The 19,281-nt window shown below is 41.9% G+C and overlaps 1 protein-coding gene across 1 annotated transcript in view; it reads left to right on the plus strand.

The window, feature by feature from the left end:
- CRADD (CASP2 and RIPK1 domain containing adaptor with death domain) overlaps positions 1–17,338 on the plus strand; it is a 194,115-nt gene extending 176,777 nt beyond the window's left edge. Inside the window, exon 3 of the mRNA XM_052640268.1 lies at positions 16,672–17,338. Coding sequence (XP_052496228.1) covers positions 16,672–16,973 — 302 coding nt within the window. The 3' untranslated portion in view covers positions 16,974–17,338. The remainder of the gene's footprint in view (positions 1–16,671) is intronic.
- Positions 17,339–19,281: the final 1,943 nt, after the last annotated feature.

Consider the following 19,281-nt stretch of genomic DNA (forward strand, 5'->3'; position numbering starts at 1 on the left):
TTCACCCAGTTCTCTCCCTGTTCTGGGGTACAGGAGAATTTTATTTTCCTCACTCCCTTCAAGTTACGTATGATCTTGTGACTGGCTTTAGCTGCACAGTGTGAGCAGAAACGACTTGCATCACTTATGGATGGTTGTATTTAATAGCCAAATCTCCAGTCTCTCACCCCTTCGCTCCTCGTCTTGGTGACCGTGGACATTTATGTGATTTGTGAATGTGGAGAGGCATAATGCCACTGTGGATATGGAACACAGTGCCAGCTCAGGGAGGCACTGCCCTGAAGAGCCATGTGAGGCTGCGGTGGATGGTGTGTGAGTGAGGCATGAACTCTTGTTCTGTTAAGTCATGAGATTCGGGGCTTATTTACTACCACAGGCTGTCCTGGCTGCTGCTGTCTCCATCTCAGACCATAGGGATTTCCCTGCCATGATAAATGAGCTCACAGGCGCTCTCACTCTCTTTCCTTCCTTCCGTCTAGATTTTGGTTTATTACATCGTTATTTTCATGCAGTCAGACTATTTAGTGTTTACATTCCACAGTATTCTATCATCTAGCCTTGATTTTGATTGGTTATATTACTGTTTTCATAAAATCAAGACATGTAACATTATGTTCTGTTCAGTTGTTTAAAATTAGTTTTATACTTAAATAAATTCAATATCCAGTACTGATCTTTTTTACTGTGGCTTTCAAATCACTGTTTTCAAGAAGCAAGTCAAGGGGCTTAGAGCAGACTGTCTGGTAGGAAAACGTTCCACTCGAGAAAGGAGGAATATTTTTATCATTTGCATTGCTGAAGTTGTTGTTACATGGTGATATGAAAAGCAGACTGATTTTTTAGTGGTTTTATTTCTAATTTTAACTTCTCTATAAACAATGCCTTCTTTATTGCTTGCATCTGAAGCAAACCATTTCCATCTGCCCATCCTTCATATGCCGCTGTTGATATTTTTATTTTATTCATTGCACTGACTAAATCGTCAAGACTTTTAAAGGAGGGCTCAGAATGAAAGTGAATTCTTACGTTGTTTTTATGTTCTACAATACCTACTGATTATCTTTCTGTTTGAAAATCATCTTGGCTAAGAATAATATTCAGAGACTACACTTTATCCCCCTTAAACATTTTTGTGAAATTGCTTTGTCTTTTGCATTTAAAGCACTGTGAAGAAATTTGACTTTCTCCTTGTATACAACTTGCTTTTTCTTTCTACTTGAAGAATTATATTTTGGAATTGGAAATTCAATTACTTGGCCAGAATATGCCTCATAGTTGGTTATTCTATGTCAGTTTTTTTTTTTTTTCTTAAAACAGAGTTTGCTCTTTCATCTTAGAGATTAGATTCCATTGTGTCCATTTTAGGGATATTTTCTTGTGTGAGATTTTTGAATACTTTGGGGTGGATTTTCTACTTCAGGAATACCCATCAACCTTTTAATGGACTGTATTTTTCTGTCCTCTGCATCTATCATTTTTCTCTAATTGCTTTAAATTCTGCCTTGATTTCAAGCCTTTCCTGAATATGAATAATTTGGAGTCATGTCACTGCTATTCTTTGGTATTTCTAATTTATGTATTAATTTCTAGGTGATGCTGTTTGGTCATCAATTTATCATTTTAGTATGACAAGCTTCTTTTAAAATCTCATTTTGTTATTTGATCATCTCACTGCTAAGTTCTTGTTTTTACTATATTCACGTTTCTATTATGCTTTTAAGTTATTCCATGACAAATTACTTTCTCTTATTCCTTGAGGATCATGAACTTTAATCTTTTTTTTTTAATATAATGTCCCCTTTAAAAATCACTTGTTACGGTAGAATGTTCATTGCTGTGCTGTTTCATTCCATCTTGCCCATGTCTGGGCAGCCATGCTCACCCTTTGGCGCTGTAATGGACTGGAGTGGTTTCTGCTTGGCACTCCTGTAACCCTCTATCTGTTGCCCCTTGAAGACTGGATATTTCCTACTCTGTCCACTTTCTTTGGCTTAAGGGCACACGTCGGCAGAAGAGTTGGGTAGAGGACTGAACTCATCTAAGTTGCTTGTGTGGGCCCTGCAGTGTCTCTCCTGAGACCCTGTGAAATGTCTCATCACTTCTTCCGAGAACAAGTCTGTTGTGGTTGTTCATGTTTCTGATCTCCCCATCCTTCCGTGTGGCAATTACCGTCCCCAGTCTACTGAAGTCAAAGGAGAGAAAGTGAGAAGAAAACCCACATAACTCTTTTTTCCCTTCCAGATTTGGGGATATCAGTCTTTCTCTTAAAGTAGAGTTTGATGCAACTTTCAGAGGTTTTGGAGTGTGGTTCTGCCTTTTTTTTTTTTGGGAGGGAATGGCTTCTTTTCGTTACCTTTTATTTCCTTAGATACTAGTGGGTTGGAACCAGAGTATTTACCCAGAAGCCATCTTGGGGTCTGTCAGCGGTTCTGACTCTCTTAAAATTAAACATCAATGTAGAGGGAAGAGTCCATTGTGGCCCAGTTCAGACAAAGAATGGGAACCTGCACACCCTTAACCTTGACAATATCTTACTGTTATAAAGTTGCCCCTGCCTTTAAAAAATCTGTGTTCACTCCCAGATGATACAATAGTTTCTTTAGTTTTTAAGTCCTAAGTGACTAAAAGTAGGCACTCTTGGTAATACTGTAGCCATAGAAAACACAACCAAGTGAATATGTTGTAATTGTAATGGATCATTCCTTTTAATTTGTTCATTTATCCAACAGTGTTCATTTAGGTAGTGAGTAGCTACTATGTTCTGTTCTTGGTGCCTAGGATACATTGAACATCACCGAACAAAACAGACAAAATTTCCCTTCCTGTGAGGAGCTTACATTATAGCAGGGATGGGATTTGTGTGTGGAGTAGGGAGAGTCAGCAACGGCAAATATAGCACATCCTTAAAATACATGGTATGTTTGAAGGTGATATGTGGATAAGGGGGAATCACAGAGTGGAATGGGAGTTGTAACTGAGAATCGGGCGGTCAGGCAGGGTTCCATCGAGAAGTCACATTTGATGGAGGGAGTCAGAGGAAGAGTGCTCCAGGAAGAGGGAGCTCGCTGCTCGGGACCCTAAGGTTCCAGGCAGCCTGGTGTGTTCAGAGAGCAGGATGAATGGTAAATTAATGGAGTTGGGTCAGCTCTGTGCAAGTATGTGAGAAAAATGTGTGGCTCAGCTAGTTGTAACATGAACTTTTAAAGTTTTTAATACTGTTTTGAAAAAATTTACTATACCAATGTTCAATTAACTTTTTCTTCCCCCCCCTTTTTTTTTTTTTTACTATAGAAAGATGTGTTTCCATGAGCAATATTTTAAAAGCAGGAACAAGCCATAAAACATCACTAAAACCCCCAAAATCTTGGTTCTCTTTTAGAAGACAAGTAGGGGAAAAGGATGAGACCTGCAGGAAATAAAATTGCTTTTTAAAAAGATAGTGTAATATGTCATATCTACATAAGACCTTGGAAATCATCTGGTTTTGTCTTTTAACAAATGAGAAAACAAGAGAGGCTAAATGATATAGTCAGTTTTATGGCAAGTTGGTGGCAGATTTGAATTTAGATAGTAGCCAGGCCTGCTCATTCTTAGCCCAGAGCTCTGTCCACCCTGCCTCCCTTCTTTTAACTCAGTGAGAACTCAATTATTGCTAATAGTCTTGTCATTGACCTTCCACAGACTCGATGGTCAAATCAAGTTTTCCATGACAAATAGGTATGACTTACTTGCATTTTGCAGTAGAACCTTCATCTAGCTGGAAATCAGTTTTAGACCAGTTTATTAATATTTCTGCACCTCTCTGGGCACCTGATTGTTCTCTACGATTATCTACCAGAACATGTGGCTCTAATCACTTTTCTTTTCAAGGTGCTTTTCTTTGATTTCCAGGCAGCCAGTCCCTGACCCAGAGGGATTTCTCTGCAGGACCACTGCCCACAGGGACCCAGATTAACATGTAGGCCCTGGGAGGTGGCCTGCCATGTAGTTTGTCAGCCTGGCAGCCTCCCCACATTTCCTTCCCTTCCATAACTAACTATTCTGTCTTACACATTGTTTTATTTGTATATGTTTTTTATAAATGGTGCTGTTTTAGGCATGGATATTAGAATTCACATTGTTGTAGAGATCATCCTTTTAACACTGGCTTTAGTTCACCCTTTCTGACTGCACAGTGTTCTCTATGTGCTCCTTCATATTTATCTATCATTTCCCTCGAAATGAGCTCTTATGTTGATTCCAGCTCCTTTCTTCCCAGTGTTACTTGATATAAACCACCTCCTACCCAGCCCCTCCTGGATCTGAATGGGAATTCTTCTGAGATATATAAGCCCCAAAACAGGATTGCTGGGTTCCAAGGCTTATGTATATATGTTTGCTAACACAAATGATTTAGCCTTGTGCAAACAGCCTTGTACGCATCCCTTATCGATCTTTTTCAGAATTTTTCTTGGGTACATACACTGTGGAACAAGGTTATGTACTGCATTCTGTTTTATTCACATGGCTGACTTGTTTGTATTGATGGAGTGGCTGCCCAGTCTTCATTCTTATCAGCAGTGGATAAAATTTCATGCTCTGACGCATCCCAGTCAAAATTTGTATTGTCTACGTTTCTATGCACATCAAGTAATTTATCATTGCTATTTCATTTGTTATTTCTTAAATTTCTGCATTTGAGCATCTCTTTACATATTTGCTTTTGCATTTCCTCTAATTCGAATCACCCGGCCATTTCTTTGTCCTTTTACCTTTGGAGGTTCTTATCTTTTTTCCTATGGTTTCAGGAGTACCTTATAAATCCAGAAATTATGTCCCCTTTGCTTTTAGACATTAATAGATGTCTTTTCTGATTCTGCTCTGTCAACTTGAATCATAATCTCCTTTGATGTAAAAGGTTCATCTGATCATCTTTGGGGTATTCACTTAAAAAGTCACTTCCAGTGTGGGAGAGGGATAAATTAGGAGCTTGGGATTAGCATATACACACTGCTAAGTCGCTGCTAAGTCACTTCAGTCGTGTCCGACTCTGCAAACCCATGGACAGCAGCCCACCAGGCTCCCCCATCCCTGGGATTCTCCAGGCAAGAACACTGGAGTGGGTTGCCATTTCCTTCTCCATGGAAGTGAAAAGTGAAAGTGAAGTCGCTCAGTCGCATCCGACTCCTAGCGACCCCATGGACTGCAGCCTACTAGGCTCCTCCGCCCATGGGATTTTCCAGGCAAGAGCACTGGAGTGGGTTGCCATTGCCTTCTCCACTACACACTACACTATATTAACTAGAGAACCCACAAGGACCTATTGTATAGCACAAGAAACTATACTCGATGTTTTGTAATAACCTATAAGGGAAGAGAATCTGAAAAAGAATCCACACACACACATACAAAACTGAAGCACTGTGCTGTACACCTGAATTAACACAACACTGTAAATTAACTGCACTTCAATTTTTAAAAAATAATACATTTTTTTCCTTAAACTCAAAAAAAAGACCCGTTTCCACCACAGGTCATAAAGATACTCCAATGTTATTTTCCATTAAGTGTATACTTCTGCCTTTTATGTTTGGGCCTTTTATTCACATGGACTCTGTCACTGTTTATGGTGTGATATAAAAGTCCAGTTTCTTTTTAGGTAGAATTAGGTAGTTTTCCCCAGTTTGGAGAAAGCCTCTCCTTAGCCCATTATGAAATTTTAATTGCCATTATAAGCATTCTCGTCTTTATGTCATAATAATGTCTTCCCAGCCGTCACAAAAATAACTCCATTTATTCAAATCTTGCTTTACATCTTTTAATAAAGGCTTAAAAATTTCCCCACAGAGGTCTTATGTGATCTTTGCTAATTTAATTCTAGATTCTTTGTAGTTTTCATGCTTATTTTCTTTTGTATTTGATGATTGCTATAATGTAGAAATGCTGTTTAGTTGATTTTTGTTTTGAGTTGATCTTGTATCTGGCAATTTTGCTCAACCCTCTTCTTCGAATGAATTGTCTATTGATACAGGCCTTTTTCTACTTATTAGGTCATATAGTCTGAAAATGCTTCCCTTCAAGTGCTAATACATAATTTCTTTGTCTTTATTTATAGCATTGGACAGGACTGTCTACTACTGTATTCAATAGTAATATAGTAATTCTAGGGGGCATATTTCTTCCCATTCTTAGAGGGGATACATTTTAAAATTCATTAAATCAAATGCTTATTGAAGGTTTTCATAATTTTATTAAGTTTTAAAGACTGTTCATATTTCTAGTTTTTGAAGAAAATAAATTTAATGATAAATAAGTATCAAATTTCATCAAATCTTTTTTTTCATCTATTAAAATAATGAATTTTCTCTTTTGGTTGTTGATATGTTGAATTAATTGGTAAATTTTATGATGTTGAGATTATTATAATCCTGAGATAAATTCTACTCATTTACAATATATTCTTTTAAATATTTGTTAAACCTGTTAAAAAAGCTTCTCTTCCATAACTCTTTTAATTTTTATTTATTTGCTTATTTTATTCCTGGCTGTGCTGGGTCTGTGTTGCTACGCAGGCTCTTCTCTCATTGTGGCAAGTGAGGGCCGCCCTCCAGGTGCAGGGTGTGGGCCTCTCACTGCAGTGGCCCCTCTTGTTGTGAACCATGGGCGCTAGGGCTTGCAGACTTCAGCACGTGCAGCACGTGGGCTCAGTAGCTGTGGCGCACAGGCCCAGCTGCTCCATAGCACGTGGGATCCTCCTGGACTCAGGGATCCAACCTGTGTTTCCTGCATTGGCTGGCGTATTCTTCACCACTGAGTCACCAGGCACCCCTGTTTTAAAATATATTTTAAAAAACGCAAATAGTTACTATTTAGGATTTTCACATCTAAAATTATAACTGAAGTGAGCCTCTGATTTTTCTTTTTTCTCCTCGTTGCTTGGGATAAAAAGTACAGGAGTCTAATAAAATGGACTACATAGTTTTCATTCTTTTTGTATTTTCTGGAACAACTTACATGAGATAGGAAATGAAATGTTCCATGAATGTTTGATACAACCAGTGTATAAAACCACTGGAGCCCAGGGCTCTTTAGGGCTTTGATTACCACTTGGGTGTATTGGAAACTTTGGTTTATTCAAGTTTTCTATTTTGTTCTATACCAGCTTTGGTGTTTTATGTATTCCTAGTAATATATCACCTCATCTACATTTTAAGAATTTATTAATATACTTGTAAGTGTTTATAGATCATTGCTCAGCAGTTTTCAAATTCCTCTCACCCCATGAGATGATTTAATTCCTTTCCTGTTGGCTTTGCCCTTGGCCACATGTCTTGCTTTGGTCCGTGGAACATTAGTAGATGTGACCTGAGCAGAGGCCTTATATGTCCTTGAGGCAGGGTTTTTAGCCTTTTCTCCTAAAAAGTGGCTATACTAGAAGGGCACAGTCTCTTAGCTCAACTTTTTTTTTTTCCTGGTCCAGCAAGCCTGAAGCATATGGCACTTCCATCAGTGAGTTAAGGAGTGTGGTATGTATCACCAGCTCTCCAAAGAAATGTATATGGTTTTTCAAAGTACTACCCCATTTGCAACTGAGTCACTTTATAAAGCACTCATATGTGCTTACAAAACCGCCAGTTGTACCTCCAAATAACAGGTTTAAAAGGGAGTTCTGTAGTTATATCCTTTGCAGTAATTCTAGACCCCGGGCTGCGGCTTCATCTGACTTTTCCAGCAGCCATTTACGTCTGCCACGCCTCTCCCTTACTCCATGGCCTTCAGCGTTTGAACTGTGCTTTTGAACTCTGTGTAGGTCCTCCTCTCAGGTCACTGTTAAGGTGGCCACATATATGCAGGGTACAAAGCAGAGGTCAACCGGGCAGGACACTGGGCCTGTGGACTTTAGCCAGGGTAGAGCAGAGAGTGCTGTTTGCACAGAGGTTTGGAGGTGGTGACTGTTTTCTGTAACAAGTCAGAAACACGTAGCTATTAGAGAAGGTGAGTTGGAAACTTGACTTGGATAACCTTTTGATTTTAAGAATGTCATCAGTTACTGGAAAAGTATACGTGAAGTTCCATATTGTGCTCAGCAAGGGGCTAAAGCTTGTAAAGGAAAGACATAGAAGTAGGAAACATGGTCTCTGCCCATAAGGAGCTTGAGAGACAGTGATGTCATATAAGAAACTGCCGGGAGCCAGTGTGAGGAATCCCGCCCGTGACAAGGTCATGAGGAAGGAAGCTGACATACGCAAGGCGTGCTCAGACTTCAGGGACCCCTCTGGAACTTCCTAAGCATGTACCCCAACAAAAATCTGCCGGTTTTTGTGCTCTGCTTTTCCACTCTTCTGACATTCTCTGGAAAAAGTCAATTCAGGGCTTTAGACTTCTGCATTTAAAAGAGTGTTTCAATCCAAAAACCCCTCTGATGGCTTTCTAGCCTGCCTGCAGGACTCGTACAGCTGCGCGTGTGATTGTTTGAGGCCTCCTGACCGCAGGAGGCACGGGAAGCTTAAAACATCCTGGGAATGTAGGGGCTTCCGAGGAGTCAAAATCTTTAGAATAGGACTGATTAAAGGTTTCATTTGTTGAGTCAATGCTTGCTGCCAAATTTTCATATCCTTTATTTTTAGATACAGTTGGTATATAGAAATACAGGTAGTAGACCTGGTATTAGCAACATTAGATCTTTGAGTTAAGTACCTTCTTTGTTATAACCCACTGCGCCTTTGTTCTATAGAGATGTAACTTCAGCGCTTTAAGGAGATGCAGATTAAAGAAAAACACTTCAGGGGAAACAAAATTAACATTCATTAAGGAAGAGAGCCAAAAAGTGTTAACAAGCCTCTTGGCCAGAAGATAATGTAGATCACCTGAGACCTTTTGTATACAAAATAATATACAGAAATAGTCTGAGTTGCGAACGCTACATAATTTTGTGTTACCCATTGATCTCCATGTTTTATCAAAAGTATAAAAGGCCTTCTGAACAATAAAGGATGGGACCAGCTTCTCGGACCAGCTTCTCGGACTAGTCTCGGCCTGGTTTCTTGGGAATCTGGCTCCCCCCGTGTCTCTCTCTCTCTCTTTTTCTCTCCCTTTCCCTCCCTCTGCTCTTTACTTTAATTTCAGGCTGAATTTCCATCTGGGGCGTGGAGGCTCGCCAGGTCTACTTATTTGCCCTGGCTGTTAAGACCCGCGCGAAAGGGAGCTTAAGGCGAGGCACCCTTAGATATTCAAGCGGGCGCCGGTGGCCCAACGTAGATGGTGCAAATTCCTTGTCTTGAATTTTATTGGTCTTCCGCGTAAACCAAGGTATTCAGCCCTGTTCCTCCACTTAATCTTCTTACTGCACTATAGTTTCTTAATCTAATCTTATATTAATAAATAAACAAGTCTTTCCACGCCAGCGCCGTCCACCCTTCGAATTCCCTGGATCCACCGGGGCTGGACCCCGGCAAGAAACAAAAATGCGGTGTGGAAGTGTTTAAGATTTAAGCCCAGAGCAGCTATTAGCCACAAGTGTGAGAAGAAGAGATAGTTGTAGAGAAGGGGAATCACCATGTACATCTCATTCATGTCATCACCACAGAGTTGGAGGGTGGAGGGGAGGTGGGGGGTAGGTGGGCAGATGGCGGTGGTGAGTACTGGAGGTGTTCATCCCTTCAGATGGATTTTCATCCTGGTAGACAGGTTTGTCAACAAATGATATTTCTTTTGAAACAGGTGAGTTTTAACTTCACCAAGAATGGGATTAAAGGATTGCATGAAAGAGACAGGATCTATGTAAGGGAGAACAGTTGTCAGTATAAAAGGAGTTAGCTGCCTGCTTAGGATTTTTCTTTTTTTTGAAGGATGGACATTCTTCTGTCCCTAGTATCTGGTGGTTCTTAACCAGGGGTAGTACTGCCTCGCTCCAGGGCACGTGGACCTGTGTGCTTGGGCTGGGGTGGGGTTGTTACTGACACTTAGTAGGTGTAGGCCAGGGGTGCTCCAGACCCTGCTTTGCACTGGAGACAGCCCCGCAGGATGGATTGTCCTGCCTGAGATGCCAGTAGCTCACTTGTTGAGAAACACTGGACTTCCCAAGCTTCAGTCATTTCTGTTCTACTTGTACAATTCCTGCCTTATTTTTGTATCACCTGTATTGCTAATTTAATGCTGTTATTTAAATCTACTTTTTATTTTTTAAACTTATGTGGTTTGTTTTTTTTTTGGTCTGTTTACTTTTTGGTCATTCTACTACGTCTGCTTTTTAATTTACTTACCTTAATCCTTGCAATCATGGGTTTGAAATACTATTTGTACTTTTCTAACCATGTTAAGACAGATACATGGCTGTTCTAATACAGAATGTTCCCCTGTGTACCCCCCGGCATCATCTTGCCCACCACCAGTGGTGTGCACATCAAGCATCGCGGAACAGTGGCCAGATGGTCACAGTGGATTAATTTCTAGCTTGACCTGATTTGATGTAGTATGTCCTTGGGAGTTGACACTACCGCCTTAGGGCTCTCATTTTTAATTAACCTCATATTCAGCAGAATTCATGAGCTGGAAGGGCTTCATGAGGATACTTTTCCAGACAGAGGTCAGACGACCCAAACAGCTGTTACTCTGTGTGTGTGTGTGTGTGTGTGTGATCTCCTTGGAAGGGCTTGATTCGCTCTTGGCTGGGGCATGCCTGTGTGCCAGTTATCTTTGCTCAAGTCTGTGTCTGCAGACTGCTGGCCATCTCCCAGTTAGGTGGCAGTATTCACAAGGGATATGTGACCCTGAGACTGTAGAGGAGCAGAGCACATACTACCCTCACTTCCACATCCTTGGCTCAGAGCATATGTTGCATGAACAGCTGGCCAGGAGTCAGAATGATGACAGAGTGCAGCAGAATCACACATGTTCCCACCCAGCACCCATTGAACTGCCCCAAAAAGAAGTTCAGAATAAAAGCAGAGCCCAGCAAACAAGAAAGCTGATCACAGCTTTATGCCGAGCACTTTGGAAAGTGACAGGCAAAGAAGGAACCCTCCCATCCTGACCCCTCAGGAGCGATGCTGGAAAAGGAAGGTGAGGGGCCGGTAGCCTGAGGGTGCCCAGTCATACAGGTCAGTTGGAAAGAAGCTGTCTGAGGAGGGTGGGCAGCCTCAGTGATGTCAAGCAACACCCTCTTCAGAGGCAGGAAGGCAACTCAAAGCAAGCTCTCGCCCCAGTTACAGGAAGGAGATCACAGAAGTGAATGCACCTCAGCAGAGCAGGCTCTGGTATAAGACATTTAACTGGCTTTCAAAAGAGAGAGCAGGCCTTCCCTGGTGGGACAGTGGTTAAGAATGCACCTTGCATTTCAGGGGGACACTGGTTCGCTCCCTGGTCTGGGAAGATTCCACATGCCCTGACGCATGTAAGCCTGTGCACTGCCACTAGTGGGCCCACGCATCTGAGAGCCCTTGACCCCCACGCAAGAGAAGTCACTGCAATGAGAGGCCCGTGCACCACACTAGAGAGCAGCCCCTGGTCACTGCAACGGGAGAGAGCCGATGCACAGCAACAAAGACCCACCGTGGCCAAGAGAAAGTGTTGGTACATACACACAGTGGAATATTGCTCAGCTATTAAAAAGAACACATTTGAATTGGTTCTAATGAGGTGGATGAAACCAGAGCCTATTATACAAAGTGAAATCAGAAAGGAAAACACCAGTACAGTGTATTAATGCACATATATGGAATTTAGAAAGACGGTAACAATGACCCTATATGCGAGACAGCAAAAGAGACGCAGATATAAAGAACAGTCTTTTGTACTCTGTGGGAGAAGGCGAGGGTGGGATGATTTGAGAGAATATGTTGAAACATGTATATGATCAGATGTGAAATAGATCCCCAGTCCAGGTTCCATGCATGAAACGGGGCACTCAAAGCCGGTGCACTGGGACAACCCAGAGGGATGAGAAGGGGAGGGAGGTGGGAGGGGAGGTTCAGGATGGGGGACACACATACACCCATGGCTGATTCATGTCTGTGTATGGCAAAACCCACCACAATATTGTAGAGTAATTAGCCTCCAATTAAATTAATTAAACAAAAAAGAAAACCAAACAAAAATCAGTGCATAGCACCTCCAGCAAAAGCTGGCCCTGTGGGTCCTACCCCTCCTTCATGGCAGAGGCAATCTCAGAGTGTAACCCCCTGTGAGTGAACAGGCTGTCAAGGATACATCAACTTACTGTAGGAGACCACACAGAAGTCCTGAGCAGAGATACCCACATTAGGTATGAACAAGATGAGTCTAAGTGTTGTGAAAACGCTGCCTACAAGAGAGGAATGAAAGACAGGAACACGACTTGCGAAAAATAAATGTGCAACCAATCTGGTCTGGGAGAAAACCGAGTCCAAGGAAACTCAATCTCACAACCATTTCATGCTATAGAAGAGCTCAGTGTCAATTCGGTAGGAATAAAAATTCAGTGTTATGATTAAACAAGATTCTTTTCATGTTTTATTTTTAAATGTAGAATATACAACTTGCTATCCTTTCCATTTTCAAGTGTGCAGTTCAGTGGTTAAGTACATCCATGTTGTTATGCAACAAACCTCCAGACCTCTTCTTCTTGCAACTCAGAAACTCTGTCCCCATTAAATAGCAGCTCCTCATTCACCCCTCCCAAGACCCCAGCAACCATCATTCTTTCTGTCCCACCAAATTTGACTATTCTAAGTACCTCATGTGAGTGAAATCATGGTGTAGTTGTCTCTTTTGTGACTGATTTATTCCAGCTAGGATAATGTCCTTAAGAATCATCCATTTTGCAGCATGAGCCAGACTTTTTTTTTTTCCTTTTTCAGGTTGAATAATATTCTGATGTGTAATATGCCACTTTTTATTTATCTGTTTACCCCTTGATAGATACCTGAGTGGCTTCCACTTTCTGGCTGTTGTGAACAGTGCTGCTATGAAGATGGATGTACAAATATCTCTCTAAATCACTGCTTTCAATTCTTTTGGGTATATAAGCCAGAATTAGAGTTGCTGGATCATAGTTCCATGTTTAATTTTTTGAGGAACTGTTTTCCGTAGCAGCTGCACCATTTTACATTTCCACCAAGAACACAGAAGTGTTCCAGTTTTCACACGTCCTCACCAGCACTTTTTTTTTTCTGATAGAAGCCATCCTAATGGGTGTGCAGTGGAAAGGGATTTTTAAAGATTGAAGGGCCAAGAATAATTGGCAATAGAAATATGATACAAGATTTGAACCAAAAGGAAAAAAATACAGAATAGCCCCTTCAGTTCAGTTCAGTTCAGTTCAGTCATGTCCGACTCTTTGCGACCCCACGAATCACAGCACGCCAGGCCTCCCTGTCCATCACCAACTCCCGGAGTCCACTCAGACTCACGTCCATCGAGTCCGTGATGCCATCCAGCCATCTCATCCTCGGTCGTCCCCTTCTCCTCCCACCCCCAATCCCTCCCAGCATCAGAGTCTTTTCCAATGAGTCAACTCTTCGCATGAGGTGGCCAAAGTACTGGAGTTTCAGCTTCAGCATCATTCCTTCCAAAGAAATCCCAGGGCTGATCTCCTTCAGAATGGACTGGTTGGATCTCCTTGCAGTCCAAGGGACTCTCAAGAGTCTTCTCCAACACCACAGTTCAAAAGCATCAATTCTTTGGCTCTCAGCCTTCTTCACAGTCCGACTCTCCGTTCTTAGTGGTAGTCAAATGAATGGCATAGTGGAAAGGCATGAGGTGATCACTGGAAGGGAGTTGGAATGATAAGAGAAAATGATAGCTTTGGAAGGTAGACAAAACCACCCAGCATAAGGAATATAAAAAAATAATGCAAAGATACAACTCAGAAAGATATTTTTGAAAAGAAGGATGGACTAAATCTTTGGTCAGAAGGCCATGCCACATATAGAGTGACCAAGATAAATTCTGGTCTAAAGTTTCAGTATTGCAAACACCAGAGAGAAAAAGCAGGTTATACCAAAAGGGGGATGATGAAGTTAGTATCAGAATTCTCCATACCAGCATTCTCTACAGTAAAATATGAGCAAGTTCTACAACTGTAAGAGAAATAAAATTATTTAAACAATATAAAATTATATTCATAATTTAAAATATAATATGACATTGTTTTTATAAATATTGTTCTTGTTCAACAGTGAAGGCACTCAGCAGATAGTCTTGATCTGAAAGAACTCAAGGGATATCGTAACCATGAACCTTTCTTGGAAAAAAAACCACTTTATGAAGAAGAGACTGACCAAATGAGATTCAAATCAAAATAACAGACTCAAGAGCAGAAGAGCTGTGTTAAAAAAACAATAACAACAATAAAAAACAATAGTGAACATTCAACCCATTATAATGTAGTTTTAAGACTAATCAGTGGGGGAAAATTATTCTTACAGAAGCATGTGCATGTTGTGCATCCAACAAAATAAAAATTATAGAAGCAGCAAAAACCAAGAGGTATGAGAAAAAAGAGAGAGACTATAAATGTTCATTATACAGCATTAATGTGGAAACATGTTGTTTACCTGTTAAATTTTCATTAATTTTTTCTCAGCATTAAATATTTTGTGTATTTGTGTTTTTTGTTATTTGTTTTTTTTTTTAAACATTTAATTGTAAATACAAAAGTCATTTAGTTCCACCTCTGCTGGTTTTCCTTCCTGTATTCAAGCAAAATGAAGTAACTCTTATTGGAAAAAACTGTTATATTCTCCTTCTCATAGTATACACACATAAAGAGATGTCCGGAATGATGTTCACGAACTGTCAATAAGATGGTAGGGTAGTGCAAATTTTGTTTTCTTCTTTGTATTTTTTTGTATGTTTGAGTTTTAAAATGAGCCCATATTTTTATAAAAGCCATAAAAGTGCCAGTGTTAATATAAGCTATTGCTCAGTAGTATCGTTATTCTAATTTGCTTCTTAGTCATTAAAAAAAAAAAAAAAAAAGCAGTCTTGACAGATACCAGAAAGAGTCCTTGACAATATTTTTGCAACTTGTGCCTAAGCTTTTGGCAACTGCCTAGAGACCAAAGGTACATTTCGTGGAAGATATCAACTATTCTAACAGGATGCCTCTTGCCTTCTCATTGAATTCATAAATCAAAACAGTGAGCTGTGAGTGTGAAGTGGGATTGACCTGAATTCCTGGAATGCTGGTGATAGAAAGTGTAGTTCAAGGTGCTATCATATGGAAATCTGAGCTTTCAGTCCTGTTCTAACCCATAACTGGCACCATCCTTTTGGATGTTGGGAGTGTGTCTCAACCTCTGCTCTTTGCTACAGTGACTGCCTTTCACCTGCCACGTTCCGTTGCCTCGGGGCCTTCGCATATGCCTTACCCATTGCATAGAGTACCCTCCTTTCCTTTCTCTTCACTGGGCTCCTTCTCCTCATGCTCAGGACTTAGCTTTTAATCTCCTTCTTCTGGAAGGCCTTCTGTATAACTAGTGGCACCTTTCAGCACATCTGTAGCCACTCACCTGGTGTTAGACTTCCTCAGCAGACTGGCCTTGGGGAGACAGGGCTCCCGTTTAGGAACTGCAATGTCAGGTTCTGCCATTGCCTGTCGGCAGCACATGCTTGCTCTCCTCTTCTGAGCGCAGCCAGGTGGTCATTCTTCTTCTGTGATCTGTGCTGCTCCCTCATGGCCTTTTATTTCTTGCTTCGGGCCTTTCTTAGCTCATGCTTCTTTAGCAACTGTCAGTTTTCTCGGAGGTGTTCAAGTTGGTCAGGAGAGACTAGCTGTTCTGTACAGCCCGTTACCCTCTAGCAAATTACCCTCTAGCACTGGCCATTCCTACAGGACGCAACACCACAGGCCAGTTCCAGAGGGAGGAGGGCCACAAAGGCATCCTTAGGTGCCCCCAGAAGCTTCAGCTTGGCCTCCCTAGTGAAGGAGATGAAAGTGAAAAACGCGTGTTACAAGGTATCGTGTGTGTTAGTTGCTCAGTCGTGTCCAACTCTTTGTAACCCCATGGACCATAGCCTGCCAGTCTCCTCTGTCCATGGAGTTATCCTGGCAGTAATACTGGAATGGGTTGCCATTCCCTTCTCCAGGGCATCTATTGCAGGCAGATTCTTTAACATCTGAGCAGTACCCGCAGTGTAATCCTAAATGTATGTTTTATGCATAAAAGACTGAAAATAAAGTAAAAATAATTTTTTTTAAAAAAAAAGACTGAAAAGAAATAGATCGAAGTATTCTGAATGGGTGTTTCTCTGATGGGATTTCACGTTATTTTTATTTTCTTGTTTTCACATTTTCTGTAATAAACCTATCCCTAGGTGCTAAGTGCTTCTTAAGCCCCTACATATGGCTTTTTGCTGAGCAGCCCCTGTGAAGACTAAAAGTTGGCCCCTGACGCTTGGGATGTGTGTCATCATTTCTGCCTGGCCCTGCCCGTCTGATGTGTTTGGGCTTCCCTGGTGGCTCAGACAGTAAAGAATCTGCCTGCAATGCAGGAGACCTGGGTTCAGTCCCTGGGTTGGGAAGATCCCCTGGAGAAGGGAATGGTTACCCACTCCAGTGTTCTTGCCTGGAGAAACCCATGGACAGAGGAGCCTGGCAGGCTCTAGTCCATGGGGTCACGTAGAATCAGACACAATTGAGCATCTAACACTTTTTTCACTGTCTAATATGTTGCCTCCCTCTCTTCACCATGGTGTCTTTCTCCTCCCCAGATGACCGGATGGCTGGAATCCCCCCGCACATCCTGCACAGCTCCCCATCCGACCGGCAGATCAACCAGCTGGCCCTGAGGCTGGGCCCTGAGTGGGAGCCTGTGGTGCTGTCTCTGGGGCTATCCCAGACAGACATCTACCGCTGTAAGGCCAACCATCCCCACAACGTGCAGTCCCAGGTGGTGGAGGCCTTCGTGCGCTGGAGGCAGCGCTTCGGGAAGGAGGCCACCTTCCAGAGCCTGCACAGGGGGCTCCAGGCAGTGGACGTGGACCCCTCAGTGCTCCAGCACATGTTGGAATGACTGGGCCCTCGTCCATGCTTGGGGCTAGTCACATGGCTGAATCGTGACTCTCACCAGGGCAGGTAGATTTGGGGGTGGGGTTGTTTCTTTGTCATGGTGATTTTTAGATGAGAGGAAATAGTGGAATTTGCACTTGACGTTAGTTGACAAGCAGGATTACTCAGGAGGTTTGCCGGAATGAATTGACAATTGACTTTCTAATTGCTCAAATACTGCATTTTTTGAATTGTGCAGGTTTTAATTGTGTGGGTGCCTTTTAATAGACTGGTGAGTCCTACTCGTTAAAAAAAAAATACAGGTATTCTGTGTATAAATCACCCACTTTTATGTTGCCTGGGAACTCTGCAGTGGACTTAACTATTAATGATGACAATAATAAAACAAATTGCTATATATAATGTAGCCCTTTCATGAGAAAGTATTGCTTTTTTTGCCCCCTTTCATTCTTGTATTGCCTAGATTTAGGGTATAAAATTACGGCAGTTGTGTCTTTGGAACGGAATTGATAGTAATAGTGGAATAGTTACTTGCTCTAGTCAGGATGAATAGCTCAGGCAGGGTGTCTGCATTGAAGTTAAGACACTAAAGCTCCCTGCAAAGACCAGTTCAAGTACCAGCATGCATACCTGAGCCCTTTATCTTTAAAAGATTTGCTTAAGAAAATCCCGTGCCCTTTATTTAAAGAACTGGAGGTTTGGGGACAGTGTGGTCTTTCTCCTGAAGCTGTGATGATTGACGCGTTGTGCTCCTAAGGTCTATCTATGACCCAGTCTTCTGACTTTTTAAAATAACACATGCTGTTTGTCAAATGCTCTGCTGTTTTCAAGGCCTTTAGTACATAGGACCTCATTTGGATCTCGCAAAAAGCCTGTGAAGTAGTTGAGCAAGAGGTGAGCTCCATCCCGTAGCAAGATGGAGTGATTTACTAGCAGCGTCTCCCCGGACAAGTTACTTCACTTCTCTCAGCCTCAGTTTCCTCATTTGTAGAGTGAGGCAATGACGGGCCTCACCTCCAAGATATTTGTGACAAGTGAAAGAATAACGTCTGCCATGGGCTCATCCAGTGCCTGGCCCGTCGTCAGCTCTTGGGAAATGGTAGCTGTTAATTCTCTGCTGTGGCTCAACATGGATCCAGTTCCCAGGTCAAGGGGACGAGTGGCTAAAGCTGAGGGTTCTGTAGGAGGAAGTGCTGTTACCATGTTTCTGGTTAAGCTTTAAAAGGTGATCTGCTTTTATTAATGCTATTATGGGTCCAATAAAGAGAGTGCAGACTTCCCTGGTGGTCCAGTGGCTAAGACTTATGCTCTCGATGCAGGCAGCCCAGGTTCGATCCCTGGTCAGGAAACTAGATTCCACATTCTGCAACTAGAAGTTTACATGCTGCAGGTAAAGATTGAGGGATCCTCATGCCACAACTAAGGCCCAGGATAGCCAAATAAATAAGTAATAATAATTTATTTTAAACAGTAACAGGTGAACATTCCCATTTGTGATCCATCCTTTGGAATAATTGGAGAATCTATTTCTCAATACCAACCTAACTCAGAATTCTTCAAAGGGAAAAATATTCTGAGGGGAAGCATATGGAGTCGTGAGGTTTGACAGAAGGCAGGTCTTCAAGACGATGACAGTGGTGTGTTAATTACATTCTGTCAGGTGTCTGGTAACCATATTCTCTTTCCTAAAAAGGATCAGTTATTTAACAGTCCAGCAGTTTGGCAGTTTGGCTCACTGGTCTTATCACCTCTAATTTTCCATCCTGTAGTCCAGTCATTAATTCATGATCTTGTAAAATCCTTAAACTTTTGGCCTCATCATTGCACTGAGTGACTGTACTTCCACAGTATCTTCAATAACTGCTTGTCACTTTGAACTCTGGACTTGCGTTGCTGTTCGTCCCCCTGGATTTGCTAACAGAGAGTTATTTCAGCTTTTGTTCTCACCACATTTATGGATGAGTGAGTATAGCTGGGCTGGACTGCACTCAGTTAGATGACATTTTATTAGTGGATCTGATGACTAGGGACTTCCCAGGTGGTGCTAGTGGCAAAGAACTCACTTGCCAGTGCAGGAAACAGGAGAGATGTGGGTTTGATCTCTGGATCGGGAAGATCCCCTAGAGGGGAACATGGTAAAGCACTCCAGTATTCTTGCCTGGGAAATCCCATGGACAGAGGAGCCTGGCGAAATACAGTCCATAAGGTCGCAAAGAGTCGGCCACAACTGAAGTGGCTGAGCACGCACTGATGACTAGCTGGGGCCTCCCCGCCATTGCTGTCACCCGTGAAGGGCAGCTCATTATGAAGTG

The sequence above is a fragment of the Budorcas taxicolor genome, chromosome 5 (genome assembly GCF_023091745.1).
Source record: "Budorcas taxicolor isolate Tak-1 chromosome 5, Takin1.1, whole genome shotgun sequence".
NCBI lineage: Eukaryota > Metazoa > Chordata > Mammalia > Artiodactyla > Bovidae > Budorcas > Budorcas taxicolor.